This window comes from Sebastes fasciatus, chromosome 6, assembly GCF_043250625.1.
Source record: "Sebastes fasciatus isolate fSebFas1 chromosome 6, fSebFas1.pri, whole genome shotgun sequence".
NCBI classification, from domain to species: domain Eukaryota; kingdom Metazoa; phylum Chordata; class Actinopteri; order Perciformes; family Sebastidae; genus Sebastes; species Sebastes fasciatus.
This window is the reverse complement of record NC_133800.1, coordinates 25,702,830-25,722,633: the sequence shown is the minus strand read 5'-3', so window position 1 is coordinate 25,722,633 and position 19,804 is coordinate 25,702,830. Positions and strand designations below refer to the sequence as shown.

Sequence of the window (19,804 nt, the reverse complement as noted above, 5' to 3'; positions counted from 1 at the left end):
ACTGAATATCATTGCTCCCATAAAGCCCCAGGAGTTAAAGGAGCTGATTCATCTATAGATTTCAGCAGTCGCTGAAGGCTACTTACCAATGAATCGGACTAATTACTCTAAACTGCAATGTGTTACATAATTTCTCGGAATTGTTCTACTTTATTTACACCGAATCAATTACTGTGCCAGAGAGAGATTTTAGGACTCTACACTGTTGATGAATTCACACCAGTATCTTTATTAATGACCATTTGGACATTTTGCTGTTAACAAGAACACAGATGCACCCTGTCACAGTTTGGGCACATTGAAATATCTCTTGATACAAAGGCAAGACAGAAATTAGCTTGACAATTTTTAAAAGCATAAACACAAACACCACTTTTTCGCCCCTTTACTTTCTATGTAACGTTAGTTTTGACAACAGAGTCTAAGAGTTCGATAAGAGCATGAGAAGTTCTTATCCAGGGGCGTGTTTAAAGGGTTAGCACAGGGTGGCCATTGGGCCAGACTATCACGGGAGATTCCAGGTCTTGTATAGTGCCACTTTTCATGTAATAACACCTGTATTAGGACACATGGCACTGCATAAGAGCCTGAATATCACGGCCAATGTTTTCTTAGCCAACTTTTAACACTGTATTTATTTCTGATAGAAGATTCTGTTTGGTCCCCCCTGTGACACCTCATTTAAAAAATCCTGGAATCGCCCCTGTTCTCTGCTGCCTTACGTTAGCCTAACATGGTGAAACAAGTAACATCAGCTAAGTTAACACTACTTAGCTAGCGATAGCTAACATTAGTGGGCTAAAGGCACTGTTTAGGGGCTGTGGTGGTCCCACAGAATAAATTAACTCAATCAACTAACTGTGGCGTTATTGTGAAATGTAAACATCATTAATCGATCGGCATCACGAACAGAACACGTAGAAAGCTAACCGTGTTAACGGACTCTCAGCCGAACGCATCGTGGTTGCTCGTAGTGACGGCAGCTGTGTCCTCGTAAAAGCCTTCAATTTGACGTCAATCCATTTTAAATGCATACTCATCTGAGTTTATTATCTACTCCGTAAGTTACTACAAGCAACCACGGACGCATTCAGCTGAAGGTCACCAGTTAACACGGTTAGCAGACAGTGAGTCACTACGACTTGCCACCGCAGTAATGGCAGCACCGCTAGTTGTGGAACGCACAAAGCAGTCGCCGGATCTTTCTATTTCAGACGTTATTCTGGTCATGGCTCTGTGTCCAAAGTCATCCCTCGGTCGAACATTTCCTTGTTATACTGTGGGATAAAGTACATTTAAAAACTCATCGCACAACTGGACACCACTATGTTATAAAATGACCAACATGTATATAGTGAACGATTTCAGACGCAGCCTTATTGTTACCCTTGTTCCACTGGAGATAAATGACATCTTTTTTCAGAGACAAAATGATTTAAAAAATGTGAAGAATTACCCTGTATTTGTTGAAAAATAAAGAATACAACAGTATGAATTATATGATGGAGCATTGTCCACTGTTTCACAGATCTTGAAAGAAAAAAAAAACCTGTCAAAGACAGAAAGCACCATGCCAGGATGATTTCAGTGCACGGAAATTGATCTAGTCAATTCTCAGCATCCTTCTCGAAGCAACATGTTTGTCTCATTCTTAGCAAAACTACAGTAATTTACAATATTAGGGTGTTTATTTTGCTTTTGCCAAGATTTGAAATTATTTGAGAGCGCAAATTTTGTGGCTACGTAGTTGAAAGAATATTTTTATCAGAATAATGTAAATTTGTTTTAGTCATCCTTCAGAATAGCTTCTACTTATTCCTAAATGCTTGATTTATGAATAGTCTCCTTGCTCGGTTGTCAAAGAGGATTTGGATTAAATGATTCACATTTTATTCTATTCTGCTTCCAAATAACACGGGTGAATCATCCACTGACATTTATGACTGTGATTATCAGAGTATTGACCTTTTTCTGCTTCATTTATTTTTAAATTAAGCTGTTTACATCGGCTGCTTATTGAATTATACCATTAACTTTCCAATTTACTGAAATGTTAATCAGGAGTCACCTGATTAACACGTGTTGTTACTATGACAGAGAACACTCCTTACTGATTAGTTATGTCCGTTCGAGTTGTGTGTCAGTGTCGTAATACTGGGTCACAGTTTAGCCACTGGCCTAAATCGGTGTGCAAGATATATTAAACTGCAGATAGTCAACCAAAACTTACTTAACTCTCACTGGTGAAATTTGACAATTTGGAAACCGCCTACCTTTTTCTTTGTTCACTGGCCGCTGTGTAAGCGATAATCCACTTTGAGCTGTTCTGATATCTGAACAAAACAGGCCCGGCGGAAGAAATGCCTCCGCTTTGAATCACTGCGTTCATCTCCACCTTTTCTGTTGTTTTCATATGAATCAGAACATCTCATTGTGCATCGCTTACATAATGCCCCCTCTACAGTTCATTGCAAAGTCAGTTACCCTCCAGTGTTTTTCCTCAAATGCTCTTTCTTTCATGCTAAAGATAGTTTTGATGACGTATGAGTTTTAAGTTAGCAACCACTGTAAGGCCACAGTCAGACAGATCTGAGACATGCATGAATAAACGCAGCCCTCTTATTCATTTGAATGGAGCCAGTTCGTCAAACACTGTATTTCTACTGTTTACCTCACGATCGTCACGAAAAATATAAAACAGTTGACGCGTGATTAATTGTAAAATCCTGTCTGTGGTTATACAAACCGTTGTGCAGTGTTTTGGGTGTCTTATATGTATTTAAATCCTTTAATGTGTCACTCCAACTGGACTTCCTGGATCATATTTGATTGTATCTAAACAACACTAAGGCAGAACATATATTGTCAACAGTTAGATTTCCATGTGTGTAACATAAACCTAATCAGAGACGTAATCGGAGAGTTTTTGTACTTGATTTCATATTCAGTTTATTGCCTCGATCAGGCAAATATAATATTATAGTCCATGTATGTAGTAAATGCTGTCATAAGGCCAACTTTGTATTCCCCAGTGTGTCAGAGATTTGGGGCAAAATCTGTTTGAAATTTTATTTCATTATGCGACTTTGTTTTTTTTTTTTACTAGAGGCACAGCAGTTAAATCTTCTAGTAATTAAATTCTCAATCCTCTTCATAGATAGCAAATTACATCAGATTATGTGAAAATAAAAGTCATTATACCACTAATGCCGCAAAGCAGTGGCATTCACAAGCATTTGTTGATACTCAGAACCTTGACTATAAACCTTGCAGTTATATTGTTTTTGCAGACAATCACAGAGGTAATATATAATGTGATGAATAGCCCTTCACAATTAAATAGGACACCGTTTACTTCCTTTCTTTCTATAAAAAAAACCTCCTGTCTCGTTTCCTGTAAAAACAGCAATCAGCATTTGTGTCCCAACAAATAAATCTTTAAAATTGGCATTTAACATCATTTAAGAACGTGTAGGTGCAGACACAAAAAACACACATGCTAGTACACAAGATATTCACATGCAGACTATACAAGGGTACCAAGAATCTGTAGATCCCTAAAATTAAGTTCACAGTAATTAGTCCATACTTGTTGGGGGAAAAAAGAAATGAAGCAGAGAGAAGTTTTTTTTTCACCACAGGCACCAAAAAGTACAAATTCATTACATTCAATAATACTGGTGTCACACTTTACATCTTGTTTGTGCCGAATGTCTCACAAGCAATGCTTTGAATGCCATCAAGAGTCTAGAGGTGTTTTAAATTATGATACCCCTGACTTTTTTGGTAGGAATGAATGCAAATGGCTGCTTAAAACAGCTTTTAGAAAACAAAAATGTTTAAATTTGTGACTATTTGGTTTTACTGTATAGTGGGAAATGCTTAATTAGAAGCTGAAGTTTGGATTAAAACTGGGTATTGAACCTCAATGCTATATGAGTTCAGACTGACGTGTGTCTTTAGTATTAATTATTAAAAAATTCAGATTCAATTAAATGCCATCACACCCCAACCATGACCTGTGGCCCACAATGCTTTGCAGCGTACATAACACTCAGATGCACTCAGCATGTTCAGTAGCCTTTAGGAATTGCATCCAATTATAAACCGGATATATTAACAAGGTTTCCAGATGGTCGGTCTGTCAGAAAATCTCAGGAAGAAACCTGTCAGAATGTATAATACATATAACACTCACCCCATGTGAGCAGCAGTATTCAATGGGGAGATGTGAACTGGCTCTTCAAAAAAGGGTCAAATCAGGGTCTGGGCGTGTTAACACATCACAAAGCCATACCCGAAAGTGAGACATGAAGCCTTTTGACTGGGGAGGTCAAGGTCTCACCGCTGGATGCAGTAACATACCACAGCAGAATGAGTTATGATGAGCACAAAGAGCAAGGGAGTGAGTATACTGTAGAGACTAACGGGTGTTAGAACGCTCTAAGCAACCATGTCTGGTGCCATCCTGGAGGTCCCATGTTGAAATGGCTTGTTTCGTGATCCCTGTTGTTTTTTAAATTCACAAATGTTCATAAGCATTGAGACTAACTAGGTCTAACAATTCAGCAAACAAGTTTTACCTAACTGTTGTGACTGTGATGAGTCTCATATGCTGCTATTTGACCTCAGCAAGTCTCATGTGATACCGAAGTGTCACACAGAGGCTAAAATGTCTGAAGCCTGCAGCCATTTGATGGCAAAAAGCCTCAGCCAGCAAACAGTGTCAAAATCTTTTAGTGTTGGCTGAGCCATCATTTTATCCGTACAACGGCAGCAGTGGCAGTGATCTCAGCGTAGACCTACTCTCACTCCTCAAACAACTAAAATCTGCTTTAATGCCTTACTTCTGACCTTTCACGCCTCACACAGCATCCGGCTGCATCGTGCTACGGCTCCGTCACAGTGTGAAATTCACTTTTGAATGTATATAAATGCCTGTATGTACTGGAAATCGATTTGAAATTAATTATTAATGATATATTTCATTAGTTTCTGACTGTCTTCACACACCCACAGTACAATTTGTGTTAGTAGTTAGAGAGACAGATGGAGGAAAGCGAGGAAGGGAGATGGACTAAACCTCTGTTCAGTCCCCTCCTGCTCTCTGTGTTCGCCTTTACTGTATTTTAATGCAGCCAAATTCACAATATAGTTCTCATTTGCATATTTTTCTGTTTCTGTTGTCAGATAATGAACGATTATGAAATTTGATGGCGCTGTGAGCTGGCTTATAAATACTATGTTGACCAGTAGTCATTACCAAGCTGCTGAACTGCAGATAAAATCATTATTTTATGATCATGAAAAATAACAAAATTACAGGTTACTGACAGCAGCTGTGCTCTGCGATTGGCTTTATTGACATTTAAAATAAGTGATGACAGAAATATATAAAATCAACTTAAGGTTGTTATAATCATCTGCAGCCTAAAAGCATCCACACATCTAAATGAGCCGCTTTATTCATGCTTGTGAACACAAAAAATGTCATCAAAACGTGGCTGATGAACAGATGCTTCACTTCTGAAACGTTTAGTGGACATTCAAATGAAGCGCAGCCCCAGACTGTGTGCATTTGGCTTAAAGCCTGATACAGATCAAATTGTGCTACAGACCTGTAAGCAAATATAGAGATATTGTGTGGTACATTGTCAGTATTCAGAAAAGGCTGCCAGGTTTTGCAGATGCACCAGTAGAAATGAATCAATCATTTGCTGGCAGTAAAATGTGCATCATTATCACACTAACTGTCACCACACATTAGGCATTTTATATCTAATTTGGCACAGATTTACGACTGAGCTGGTAGTCTCACAATTTGCCAGATAGAAAAATGGATAAGGAATCAGGAGAAGCCGTCAAATCAATTCAAATTGCCCAGTTTCCACCACAATCAGTTTGTCTGTCTGAATTTTTACTCTCGTACTCCAGATGTAGTTAAACTTCCTGAGGCCGTTTCCTACTCATGTAGCAGGTTTTTACTAAAAACGACATCCTGTTGCTTCTTGACTCTTCTTAGCTGTATGTCTAAACACAGCCTTATGGCCTTTTGCACATCAAGGGTTTTTCGTATGCTTGTTTTTAATCCGTCATTTGATAAAAAATCGTTACACACAGAAACTTTGCATACCGAGTCTGATGCATTTTTATTATTCTCTTAGTTGCGAATATTTGCAATACAAGACAAAACTGAATTAATTACGTGGGTGCAGTGGATGGCGCTAGTCCCAAACAGGGCTAACGAATGAATGACATTAGCAAGAAGCTATTGATAGCTGCCTACAGCACAATCACTTATCTTGTCTAATCTTTTGTACATCCTATTTGCAATTTCTTTATTATAAAATGCTTTCTGTTGTGAGAGGTGAATTAGTTTATCAGATGCCGTTTTGGATGATGACGTTTGCACGGACGGTGGCTCTAAGTGGTCAAACAACCCTCTTTTGGCTTTTTAGGGATGCGAAAAAACGCAGAAAACCGAACCTGTTCCAGAAACTTCAATCACGGATGAAAGTTTCGGAGTCGGTGTGTCAACGTGATCGACTCAATGTGAGGTCGTACTTATTTTTAAACATTTAGACAATTTTGGATGAAAAATACGGACTTGTTGTGCAAAGGCCTTTACTCTGAACAGTTGTTTCGTTTCCTTGAAGCAATGTTTCCTTGAAGATTAAGTGTCTGTTAAGTGCAGCTCTTTTTCTAGTCTGCTCATGCAAAGTGTTTATATTCACATCATGTAAGAGAAACAACAAGCCGCAGAGAGTTTTCCCCAGAAATTGATCTGAACCTGGGTGTAAAGGTTCTTATGAACAGGACAGGATCACTAGCAGACTGCCATTGTACAGATAAAAATAAGAGCTAAGGACCTCCAATATGGCCGCCAGAGTGTACCGTGTCACTTGTAGCTTTTTGTGACCTTCTGTTTAAAGTTATTTTATGAGTTTTTGTTTTTTCTTTTTCATTTTTTTGTTTTTTACATCTTTGCTATACAAATTTTCAAAATGGGCCCCTTTTTAAAATGTAACAGACGCCACCAACAGTTTAAAGTATGTAAAACACTTTTGAACTAAAGGTTGTTCAGTACACTACCCTGCAAGAACGTTCCTAGTTCACACAGATTCACAGTTTCACTTGTAATCTAAGCTTTAGACTCAGTAACATATACTTGCAGCAGACGATACATGTTTTGGGATCAATGCAGTCCCACTGTTTTTCCCATTTACTGTACAACACTGTTTCATAGAGATAAAAAATAAAATAACAGCAAAACACCTTATCTTATATTTACATGGCACATTCATAACAGGCTCATGAGATATTCATGAATTAATAACGTTAAATTCAGCATCATTACACCTTTTAATGTACATGTTTACAGAGCAGATTTCATTATAAAAGCCTGGATAAATAATGGAATTTGTAAGTAGATGGCTCATATATTGTACAATCATAATCATAGTTTTCTTCTCTCTTCAGCACAAAAAGGTTTTCCAAGCCTGATTTAAAACAAAACAAACAGTGTTAGTATGTGCGTCACATGCAGAATTGGCACTTTCCATTTGTGTGTAAACTTTGTTGGGTTTCCTGCTTATTATACTGTACTTGTCTGTTCTGTCATTTAATTAAACCAACATTTAAATGGCTTAAGTGAAGTATTTTAACTGACTGAGGCAAATTAACAATCCTATTTCAAGTAATATCTCTAACATTTTAACACCAACAAATCATTATCAAATTAATTGTCAGAAGTTAGTTTATTTAGCAAAAACAAAATAGATCAATGGCAAGACAATTAGCAGCTTATATCAGCCTCTATACCACATTTCACATTGTGTGCCACTGGGTTGGAATCATATTTGCATTTCTTTAGCCTGGTTACAAACCTTTTTAACCTCACTTTTTATTCTCAGCAATTTAAATAGATCTGTTGTTGCACTAATTGATGGCTGTTTTCCCTGGCTGGAGACACAGGCCACAAAAGTGGTCACAAGTGTGGATGAGGTCGACACAGCTGTTCAGGAAATAACTCATAATTAACATTACAAATGGTCCTGCTGTTCAGTTAATTAAGAACAGAAACTTTTGTCCTAAAACATTTTCTTTTTCAGAGATAGCTGATATATGTAGACTGAATTTTGCAACACCAGTGCTACCGACAGAGAGGCTACCAGTGGTCTCCAACATACCAATTATACCAAGGTATGATTAACTCCCTAATCAGTATAATGAGTCTGAGCCATTTGCATGCTGTCAAAGCGTCATGTGCTGGAGTTGGTGAATGCTAATGAGTAATTTGTTAAAATGGCAAGATGTTCACATTTACTAGCCAGATGTCAACATATCCCATAATACTGAGAGGAAACCGCAGGGACGCGTTTCAAAAAGGCTGAAAAGATAAAAGATAAAACCCGCTGAGTAACTTGAGCTCTTTTATCGGGAAACAGCAGCTGGCCAAACTGTTTTCACCAGATTGGTACATCAAGTTTAGTTTGTAAAGAATTAGTACAGTGGTGAAGAACAATTCAACTATTCAATAATAAATATTAGGGATGTCAGTCGATTCAAATATTTAATTGCAAATCAATCGCATATTTTTTATCTGTTCAAAATGTACCTTAAAGGGAGATTTGTCAAGTATTTAATACTCTTATCAACATGGGAGTGGGTAAATATGTTTGCTTTATGCAAATGTGTGTATGTATTTATTATTGTAAATCAATTATCAACACAAAACAATGACAAATATTGTCCAGAAACCCTCACAGGTATTGCATTTAGCATAAATATGCTCAAATCATAACATGTTAAACTCAAGCCTAACAGCTGTCAGTGTGCTGACCTGACTATGACTTGCCCCAAACTGCATGTGATTATCATAAAGTGGTCATGTCTGTAAAGGGGAGACTCGTGGGTACCTATACAACCCATTTACATTCACATATCTTGAGGTCAGAGGTCAAGGGACCCCTTTGAAAATTGCTATGACAGTTTTTTATGGCCAAAATTTAGCGCATGTTTGGAGCGTTATTTAGGCTCCTTCCCGACAAAGGAGCATCAAAGAAATTATTGCCGTTAAAACTAATTTGTGATAACGCTTCATTAACGCGTTAACTTTGACAGCCCTAGTAAATACAAAGTATAGTAATACAAGTAGTGTAAAAAGCTGTACAACAATTTACTTTGCAAGCCTCAGACCCACTAAAGACTGAGTTATATCACCATGGTTTCATTTTAATTATTAAGGTTAAAAAGTATGGTTATGGTTCAGAGGTAGGTGGGCTCTCTGTAGTCTGTTAGACATGCTGCTGTCACAATGATCTAACAAAGTAAAAGCCTTGGCCGGCTGCTTGAGGTCAGCATTCCTCTCTAGAGTTTTGTTGTCTGACATATAATACAATTCTGTAAAAAGCCATTGTGCTGTATGACCATGGTCACAGGTACCTGAAAGAGTGTTACTTCAACATGATTCATCATGAACTTGATTCGATGTTGCAGCCCTTTGACTTTTAAGTCTTATTTAAAAGCTTGTACATCAGTTTCACAGGCCACAGAGGTTTTCCTATTCAAGGTTTATAAGTTAGTACTTCTAATTCTCAATAGTAGTGAATAATACACTAATGCAAGTCCATCTAATGGGCCAAGCTACAACGCTGTTAAATGATAAATCAGTTTTGTCAAAGTGACTTTACTTTTGAAATCTGCTCTGCAGACATCCTAGTACATACATGTTTGATGCATCTTTATACATTTATACATACAGGTTATATAAGGTATGTCATGGAGCAGGACAGTAGCCTGTTATCAATGCATTATCAACCGATCCCAATCGACAAATGATGCGCTGTCCATCGAGATTGTTTTCCCTTTGTTAATAATTCCAACAGCACAACCTGCTTCCATGTTTAACATGGCACAATATGTGCAAACATACAGTGTGGCTTAAAGGTGATAAGGAAAGGTTCACAAATTGGTAATTTAAATGTTTGTTTCAGACATGTATTTATTTCAGGAGCAAACACTGGGAGGTAGTTTGCTGCAGTACAGTCAAATGACTGCTTCACATGTCATTTTATACAGTTTTGTCCTCTTTTTTTTTTCCTTTGCCTATTTTTTTTGTCAGTGTTGAAATTGCCTCGGACGAATTAAACGCCAGCTTCAAAAACCTACTCAGCTGAGACTTGAGCTGCAGTTTACTGGCGTTCAGTGTAGGAATTACATTTGAGTTTTATTGAACACCTTTCCTTATCACCTAGAAGATTATTTCTATGTCTCCTCAAATAGACACTGCAGTCACACCCCCACTGCTGCAAGAAGCCTTCTCCAGGTCCTCCATGACCAAGTCCTGTTCAGTGACATGGTTGAGTCGCCTGGAAGTGGTCTTATCTAGGCTATTGAGAGAAATAGGCTCTAGGGACGTCTGTGCATTGTTAGCGGGGAGCACAGAGTTTCCCTGCAGCCTGTGCGAGTAGGTTTTCCTCCGCTGTCCGTCCGCCGTGCACAGGCTGAACTTGAACACAGCTTGAAATCCTCTGCGGAAATTCTCATTGAAGAAACCGTAGATGATGGGGTTGACGCTGCTGTTGAAGAACGCTAGCCAGTGGGCAAAGGGGTAAATGTAAATGTTGATGATTCTGTACTGCTGCTCAGTCAGGCTGGCATAGTCGCTCAGCATCATGAGAGTCCACAGAGGTAGCCAGGAAAGGATGAAAAGCAAAGCAACTATTAGAAGCATTTTAATCACCCTTTGCTTCTTCTTTGACACAGTGTGGCGGTTGTCATGGCCCGGCTTTCCTCCCGTTGGAACCGCTGTTTTGAAAAGCGTAATTCCAATCCGGGCGTACATGATCACGATGAGGGAAAGAGGAGCAAGGTAGATATTAGCAAACAGGACAGTGGTGTAGATCTTCCTCATCTCCTGGTTTGGCCAGTTCTCTCTGCACCAATAAAACGGGCTCGTTTTGTTGTCATAGCCCAGTAACACCCGAATGGTTTGCTCCTTGGTCACTTGTAGCATCACACCAGAGGGACACATAATGGATATGGCCAGAACCCAGATAATGACTATTATCAAGGTGGCTGTGGATATGGTCAGCTTTTGCTTGAATGGGTAGACAATGCATCTGAATCTGCAAAAAAAAACAAGAGGACTGGATCAGGAAGATGCACGTAGACATTTAACCTGCTTTTAAAAATATGTTTTCCATAGGAAATTGAGTGACAGCGGAGAACATTTACTTTAAGGGGGCACATCATGAAAAACTCACATTTTCAGTGCTTGTGCTCATACAATTGGGTACCTGGAGTGCCTTCCAACCCACAAACTGTGAAATAAGACAACCCAGTCAGTTTTTGTGGGCTGCCTAGATCAGAAAACATGTGATTCAACAAGCCATTCAGATTTGGCTCCCCTTCCTTTGTCACATGCAGGCTCATTAGTAGGGCTGGGAATCACCAGAGGCCCCACGATAGGATATTATCACAACACTTAAGTCACAATATCATCTTATTGCGTTTTTTTAACATTTTACGATATGCTGAGTATTGCCATAAGATATATTGTAATTTATTACCTTTTTTGAACTGCAAATTTTGCATTTTGTCAACATCTGTTTTACCTAATAAGATAGAGTTTTCACTTGGTTCATCTCAGTGTTTTTATTTACATATCTTGAGGTCAGAAGTCAAGGGATCCCTTTGAAAATGGCCGAATTACAAATACTGTATGACTGCTGCTCTTCCTCCGTGTGGTAGAGTAATGGTCAGCGTTCAATAATAGAACATTGACGTCACTGTTTGTGCTTAATTCCCTTTTTCCTCCCTGTAGAGTGCAATTTGTACTGCAGATCAATTTCAAAACAATTGGGGCATAATTAACCCAGCTCCCTTTTATTAATGTACCGTCGTGATTCATGTACTGTAGATACGTAATATCCCAGCACTGCTTTCTGAGCTTTGGGGGTTCAAAAAACAAAAATCAATCTGTAATGATCTTTAAATTAGACCAGAAGTCTACTGTACATTTTTGATATTTATGAATCAACTGATAATAGGCGTGCTCTTCATATTTCCATCTGCATGGACAGCAGTGTCTCCCTGCAGCCTGTGACAGTCCAGCCAGCAGCAGTTTGAGGCTGACCTCTCTTCTGTAAGCTGTGACTACTCTTGGGGTGGCTAATATGCTTTTTGGCCTTCCTTTTGAAGTCAAACCCATATTTTTTTTTTAGTATTTCTGTCACGTTGCAGAGCTGAAAACATTTGACTAACCACATCAGTGACCCTCTGGCCAATCTTCTTCTTTTGATTTTTTTAAATGCCACACTGAAGCCTTCAAAAAAGGTTCTGCCCTTTATCTTCAGGCTCTTTTCTCACCAGCCATGCATTGTCTGAGACATCTTACCTATTGACTTATTGGCCACGCCAATACGTTTTTTAAAATGCATAGCTTTCGCTACGTTTATTCCTAGTGTCCACATTACTCTGGTGTTTTAGAACCCTTAAAAAGGAGACATTTAATAACGCCGCTGACCTCGTTTTATTTTGAAAACTCCGGGGTTGGGTTTTATGTCTACCATACACTAGGAGGCTTTGAAAAGACTTTTAAAAGACTGAAGTCTGATACCCTCTAACATCTAAAGACAATGTGTCTTAAGTCAGAGTTTTTAGTCACAGACTAACTGCTGAACTTCGTGCATCCATGAATCAGCAATCACTTTTTATTCATCTATTTATTGTCCGAATAAATCATAATTAATAGACATGATTCCATACAATATGACTCATTGAAGAATATCTATTTGTGATCTATGTTGGTATGTTTTGATTTCGTAGTCAACAGCATCACAAAATAAATATTACTTTTGTAATCTCCATCAAAAAACAGGAATCCAGACTAAAAGTTTAACAAACATTCAGATTCAGAAGGATGTATCAGGCGTATGAAACTCCTGCCTTCAAAATCTTACTTGAGTAAAACTACAAAAGCAAAATGTACTATATATTACAAGTACATGTACTCATTATGCAGCAGAATGGCCCCACTCAAAGTTATAGTGATATTAAAGGGTCCTTATCACTGATAAATGAATGTATAAGAGGCCTTTTAATGTTGTAGGTGGTCTTTTTATTGTATAATCAGAAAACAGAAATACTCAAGTGCAACTAGTTGTAGTTTATTTGAATAAATACACTTAGTTATGTTTTACACTTATGTTATGCTTTCAAAAATATTGCCGCTGCTTAAAAAACTCCTTGCCATTGTAAGAAAAAGCTACTGTGATGTATACAGACGAGTTTAGACACAGAGGGGAAAAAACACATTTTGACAGATTTGTCACTTTTTGGCTGCAGATCAGTTTGAAACCTTCCAGGGGGATGATTGGAAATCATTACAGCTTAGACAGAAGTGGCAACTACCATGTTGGGAGGTGGATTGACTTGAGCTCTCACTGAGAGAGAATCTTGTGATTGTCAACAGACGCATGCAGAGACATCCAGACAGATCGATTTCTGAATGACTGTTGTTGGTTTTAGTGTTGAAGTTAAACAGTAAAGGAAACGGGGGATTTTGTTGGTCAAACATCTGTCATCCCAACATAGTATTTAGAATAAAGGTATGATAGATGCAGTCAGGCTGTTCTCATACATGGTTGGTAGCTATACCTATGAAAACTAATGCACTGTAATTCATATATATCCAACGAAATCACTTTGAATGTATTCCACGTAATTGTAAACCAGGAAGTATTAAGAGCGACAAATCACACGTTGGGAGGACTGGATGAGTGAGTCAAAAAACGCCGGACTTTCACCCATGAGACCAGAAGTCAATGTGGATTTATTTGTCACGTAACTTCTGTACTCAAGTAATGCCACTTCCATGGTTATTTTTAACCCCAACGTTGACTTATTTGTCACGTAACTACTGTACTTAAACCTGCAGCAGGCAGAATGTTTTTGGCATCATTGGGCAAAAATTCCATAATAACTTTTCAGCATATTGTAATTCAAGTGTTCTCAGAGATGACTAGACTTCTGAACCTCCTCATGGCTCTGTTTTCAGGCTTTAAAATAATGTAGCCTGTGACGGGAGACTTTGACCAATCACAGGTCATTTCAGAGAGAGAGAGAGAGAGAGCGTTCCTGTTGGCTGTTCATTCAACGGAGGCAGCTGTCAGTCACTCTCGAACTCCAATCAAACGGTCAAACTAGGCAGTTTGCTCCGGCTGGTGGGCGGGGCTTGCTATTTCCTCAACAGATCTCAACATGGCTGCCGGGTCACAAACTTTCTCATTTTACAGCTAAACAGTACACTACAAGATGTTTCTGACAATATTTGATGTGAGAAATAGGCATAGCAGTAACAGGATATTGATTCATATTTGATCAGCGCTGCCTAGTTGGACCGTATGATCGAGTTTGCGAGTGATTGACAGCTGCTCAGAGACGGCAGGCTCCAGATCAGCTCTGATTGGTTGTTTTCCTCCAGTCTGTGAAATCTTGCAGATGCCATTAGGAGCACCAGAGGAACATGATTTTTTTCAGTTTACCTGTCTCATGCACTACTGTCAGGATATAGTGACCGTTTTATAAAAAAATACTTGTTTTAATCATATTTGCTCCATTTCTACCCACTGCTGCTTTAAGTAACGCCACTTCCGTAGTTATTTTAACCCTATTCTTTTCCTAACTAAGTAGTTTTGTTGCCTAAACCTAACCAAGTTGTTTCCTGTGAAGGTGGGGGTTTATTTTGAAAAGACTGTATGCATGTAACCAGCGGAAATTGACACGTGTTGCTGGACATTTGTAGGAAGACGTACAAAAAATGAGGAATAACTTTTTGTAACATTTTACAAACTGTTCTCTGAAGATACGTTGATGCAGTAGTTAAAATCTGGCTTATCTCTGCATTAATACACCGGCCAAAAGGGCAGACAAGAGAGCCTTCCATCTCCTCATTCCTTCAAATCTACATCTAAACATGTGGCTGATAGATGTAAGGTGACTTTGACTTTTGGGTATCAAAGCATTTCAAACTCTGTCCTTTCCAGAGGCGCAGACACCCTCCAGTGATTTAAAATTGTGACAGCGACGTCACTGCATGTCCAGTCTCTGAGCACAAGCCAATGATAAAATACCAGCTCTGTCATTCTTCCAGCTCAGAGAGCCGTTATAGCTTCTCTGGATGTGTTTGAATTTCCCCACTGTACGATTCTGCAGCCTCCTCCTATGGTTTATAAAGTGATTAAGGCAGATTAGGAGCCAGCTGGTGTCATCTCCATGAAAAGCAATTAGGGGATTCAGCATGATCGTTCAAAAGAGGACAAGTACCAGATAATGATGAGAAAGCTGTACAACCTGGAAAAGGGCTGGAAAATAGCGTAAAATGGCCAAAGTACAAGTGACTTGATTTTGTGCTGATTTGTTCTGACATTTTGGCTATTTTCTCATGAACTATTTAAGTTACTTGTATTAAACATCTGTATTTTGATGCAGAGCTGGAGTCAGATGCAGATTAAAAACTAGATTTTTTCAAAATAATGATAAAAAAAATCTAATTTGAATTCTTATCAAATGAATTAAAAAAAAATCAGAAAATGCTCTATCCATCTGACCCATTTCAGCCCCTTTTGCTGTCAGTAAGCTAGGGAATAGTTCTCTTTGCTAACACAAAGTGAAGAAAACCATGCTACGGATGATTTATGTGAACCTTGAGTTTAGAATATTTGATCACAAATGAATAGGATTGTGCAGCCGTTTGTGTTCTCTGAGGGGTTTATGGTTTTGTCTGTTTTCTTTTGCACATGAAGCACTTTTATTGTGGTGAAATTCAAGTGTGAAAGGTGCTGGGGAAAGGAAATGCACTGTTATATTTATATGTAGTAGTAAAATACAGCCACCATACCTGTCAACAGCAATAGCAACCAGAGTGAAGACGGATGCTGACACGGAGATCCCTTGAACCATGCCGCTCATTTTGCACACCAGGCTTCCAAAAGGCCATCCTGTTGACAGGAGAGATGCATTCAGCTGATTTACAGCTATGACAACACGTTGTGACAGAACAGTTCATGTATGAATTCAGACCGCCTCAAACACATTCACAACCACAAACACGTCCAAGTACAGGGGAGCTGAAGGGATAGCCTTAATATCTTTAGGTTGAACAATCCCTTTTTTAGCGGTACTTAATCGGGGCAGCTGGTGACTAGTAGCAGAGATTGCTGACAGTGTAGCTATCTTATTATAGGTATATCAGACTGTCATCAGTATAGCATCTGTAACCCGTCCTTGTGCTTAATTTTCATACACTTTTATAATGAAGGTTGAATGGAGTTCATAGCAGCGGTTATTAATTGTATGAGTGAGGTAGAAATTAATCAGAGAATTAAGGTGTTGGTTATTACAGCAAGGGAGATAACATTTTAATTATAAAATGTTAATTTTAAAATACTGGTTCATCCCTTTTTAAAAGAAGGATTTGTTGGGCAACAGGAAGCAAAGCAGGATGGGAGTTTATGTTGAATATCTTCTCTGCATTTTTTCCTTAGCATACAAATAATCCAAGGTTAAAGGAAGGTTAAAGACAGAAGACAAACATGTAAAGACAAATACCTCTTAAGTTGATAATCAATTCATGTTAAGTTGTCTACACATGATCAGTGGAAGAATTGCTTTGTGTCGGCTTGAGCTCTTGTTTTCCAATGAGATAGGCTAGATAGCGCTACTTATTGTTGTTTCCACTACCCTGATTTTACACCTCCCTGCTCTGCATTTAAATTCAAATAATTTACACTGTAACCAAGGTTCATTTATTGTCACACAATGTTGCACAACGAAATACAAGCTGCAGTCATTTTATGCTACACAAGAAACAAAACCTATTTATTTATTTTTTTGTGGTTGAGTAGCCTATGGAGGATGGTCATTTGTCATTGCTGACCTTCAGATTATAGATGACCAAGAGGCTTAAAGGTGGAGAAATAATGATTTATGGGTTAATAAATTATGTTGGTGCGTTGGCATTGAGCTCAGCTCTTGAAACTATCTGTGACAAACACAGCAAAGAGTGCAGCTCAGTCTGCTTGACATAGGATGCTTTTTACACTCCCATCTCTACAAGACTTCCTGATCTTAGTGCTGTTAGGTGGGATGATGCACGGACTAGATAATAGGATGGTGAAAGTAACAAATAACTGAAATGCTCCTTCGTTTTTTCTTTATACTGTTATTTTCTAGGGAACATGCAGCGCTTTGTTCCGTTTGTCTGTACTTTGTTCCTGTTTGTATTATGTTAAAAGGCAAATAGCTTTTTAATTGTTCGTCAAGGCTGAAACCTACACTTACAGCTGAGCCAGACTCCGTTGACAGAAAACACTAATTACCACAGCCTGAGGCTCTGACGGATCTTGAACTGCCTACCAACTTGTCTACCAACGTCTTGTATCACAATCCACAGGGATCGTCCACGATCTGCTCTTTTTTTCCAAGAACACTATTACTATTTACTTCACATATGTACCGATCCTTTGTTATAAGTTTCTCAGACTGTTTCTAAAAACAATTGAGCTGTTAGTATTTACAGCCACAAAAAAAGCAAAAGGTTGCAAATACTAACAGGTTAACGCAACACTGATGCAACTCACGTGTTATTTATGATGCAGAAGTTGTGTAATAATGCCGTCTCATTATCCACAATAGCCTTAAAAGCAAATTAATCGTTGTTGTGATATGGAGAACACTCTTGGGTGACATTGTCGCTTTCATCTCCTCCTCGTGATGCTTCTTTCGCATGGTTCACAAATTGCAAGGGGCCATAAGCATTGATGCCGAAGACTACACCGCCATTATGGTCCATTAAAGCATTATGCGCTGTAAACATCCGAATGTTGCATTAGATGAAAGCTTCCATTGAGATACAATGGCAAATTGCTAGTTGTCCAGTCTTAAAAAAGATACTCAGAGGCCAAACAAGAGGCTCATATCACTGAAGCCAGACAGACAACATAGCGACATAACGCTGCACATAACGCTCTGAGTAACTGATATATCAACTGGAGTTTTCATTAACAGATCATAAACACACACACACACACAGAGGCAGAGAGACGCAGAGAGACACACACATCACATCACGGATAAACATGTCCAGAGGATATTTAAATTGAACTGAAGTCTAGAAAATGCATTTTGAACCAACACTTGTCCCTCTGACTGGTGTGCTGTATTCAGCTGTACACTCAGCATCACTGTGATTCAGCACCCGGTCAAACATCATTGGCTGTCTGAGTGTCCCACTCCCTGCCGGTGAAATGCATCGCACAGCATGAGGCTGTCATCACAAAGCTTCCTGCGAGCAATGCCGGTCATGTCAAGTTTATTTGTATAGCACCTTTTAAAAGCAACTGGAGTTGACCAAAAGTGCTGTACAAGTTAAAGTGAACAGCAAGTAAAATATCATCACCAAAGCAACAAAACAACAGTAGGTTGCAATGGAAAAATACAAAGCAATATTATAATAAGTGCACAAATCTGAAACAAAATAAAACTTGTATTGCAATTTATAAAATACTAAAACTAGGGCTATCAGTCGATTAAAATATTTAATCACGATTAATCGCATGATTGCCTAGTTAATCTCAATTAATCGAACATTTTGTATCAGTTCAAAATGTACCTTAAAGGGAGATTTGTCAAGTATTTAATACTCTTATCAACATGGGAGTGGGCAAATATGCTTGCTTTATGCAAATGTATGTATATATTTATTATTGGAAATTAAATAACACAAAACAATGACAAATATTGTCCAGAAACCCTCACAGGTACTGCATTTAGCATAAAAAAAATGCTCAAATCATAACATGGCAAACTCAAGCCCAACAGGCAACAACAGCTGTCAGTGTGCTGACTTGACTATGACTTGCCCCAAACTGCATGTGATTATCATAAAGTGGGCATGTCTGTAAAAGGGCAGACTCGTGGGTACCCATAGAACCCATTTTCATTCACATATCTTGGCGTCAGAGGTCAAGGGACCCCTTTGAAAATGGCCATGTCAGTTTTTCGTCGCCAAAGTTTAGTGCATGTTGTATCACTCTAGCTTTAAAGCAGAAGAGATTGTTGCTTTAATGCGTTAAAGAAAGGCGTTAAAGAAAGGGGTAAAGAAAAGTGTTATCGTATTAACTTTGACAACCTTAATTTAAAGTATTAAATACGCTAAGAGCAACCAAAGGCCATTGAAAATAAGTGTCTTGAGGCTATTCCAAAGCTTTGAAGCTGTCACTGCAAGGGCACGGTCTCCCTTACCCACTAGTCTCCATCATGGACCAGAAAGCAATCGTTCCGTACAGGGTTGCCATCCCGTGCTTTAAAAACATATTAAAGAACCTTAACATCAATCCTGTATTTGACAGTGCAGGGCTGCTAGTACCGGTGTAATGCCGAGTACAACTTCACACTAAACTTCAGCCCTGATTTTCCGCTTATCGACAATTTTTGGAGCTCCTTGAGCTATGTGAGAATTGTTCAAAGACACATGTGCAGGGCATACACATTCTAGATATTTGGCATGCTAAATATGTCTGGTAACTACAGTCAATGAGAGCGGAAGACACAAGTTGAAATCAGGTGAAATCATCAGGACACCTGCCACTTTGGCAGGCAGGGAAAATGCTAGTGATGGGAATAGAGAACCGTAGTTGTCTGATTCCTTTCCATCTCATGCCTCCGTGACTATTGATTCCTCTTATCGATGCTTTCTGACAGTTACGCTGCACAATGACGCATAAGCACGCTGGATCAT

At 38.7% G+C, this 19,804-nt stretch overlaps 1 protein-coding gene and 1 long non-coding RNA gene across 2 annotated transcripts in view; both read right to left on the bottom strand.

The window, feature by feature from the left end:
- Window positions 1-382: 382 nt before the first annotated feature.
- Window positions 383-3,810, bottom strand: LOC141770208 (uncharacterized). The gene is made up of 3 exons (XR_012594465.1): window positions 2,611-3,810; window positions 790-1,971; window positions 383-502 (listed from the first exon to the last, which is right to left on the bottom strand). It is a non-coding gene; the product is annotated as an uncharacterized LOC141770208 (long non-coding RNA).
- A 1,737-nt stretch (window positions 3,811-5,547) lies between these two features.
- npffr2a (neuropeptide FF receptor 2a) overlaps window positions 5,548-19,804 on the bottom strand; it is a 29,272-nt gene continuing 15,015 nt past the window's right edge. Inside the window, exons 3-4 of the mRNA XM_074638804.1 lie at window positions 15,905-16,004; window positions 5,548-11,129 (exon numbers count right to left, since the gene is read on the bottom strand). Coding sequence (XP_074494905.1) covers window positions 10,277-11,129; window positions 15,905-16,004 — 953 coding nt within the window. The 3' untranslated portion in view covers window positions 5,548-10,276. The remainder of the gene's footprint in view (window positions 11,130-15,904; window positions 16,005-19,804) is intronic.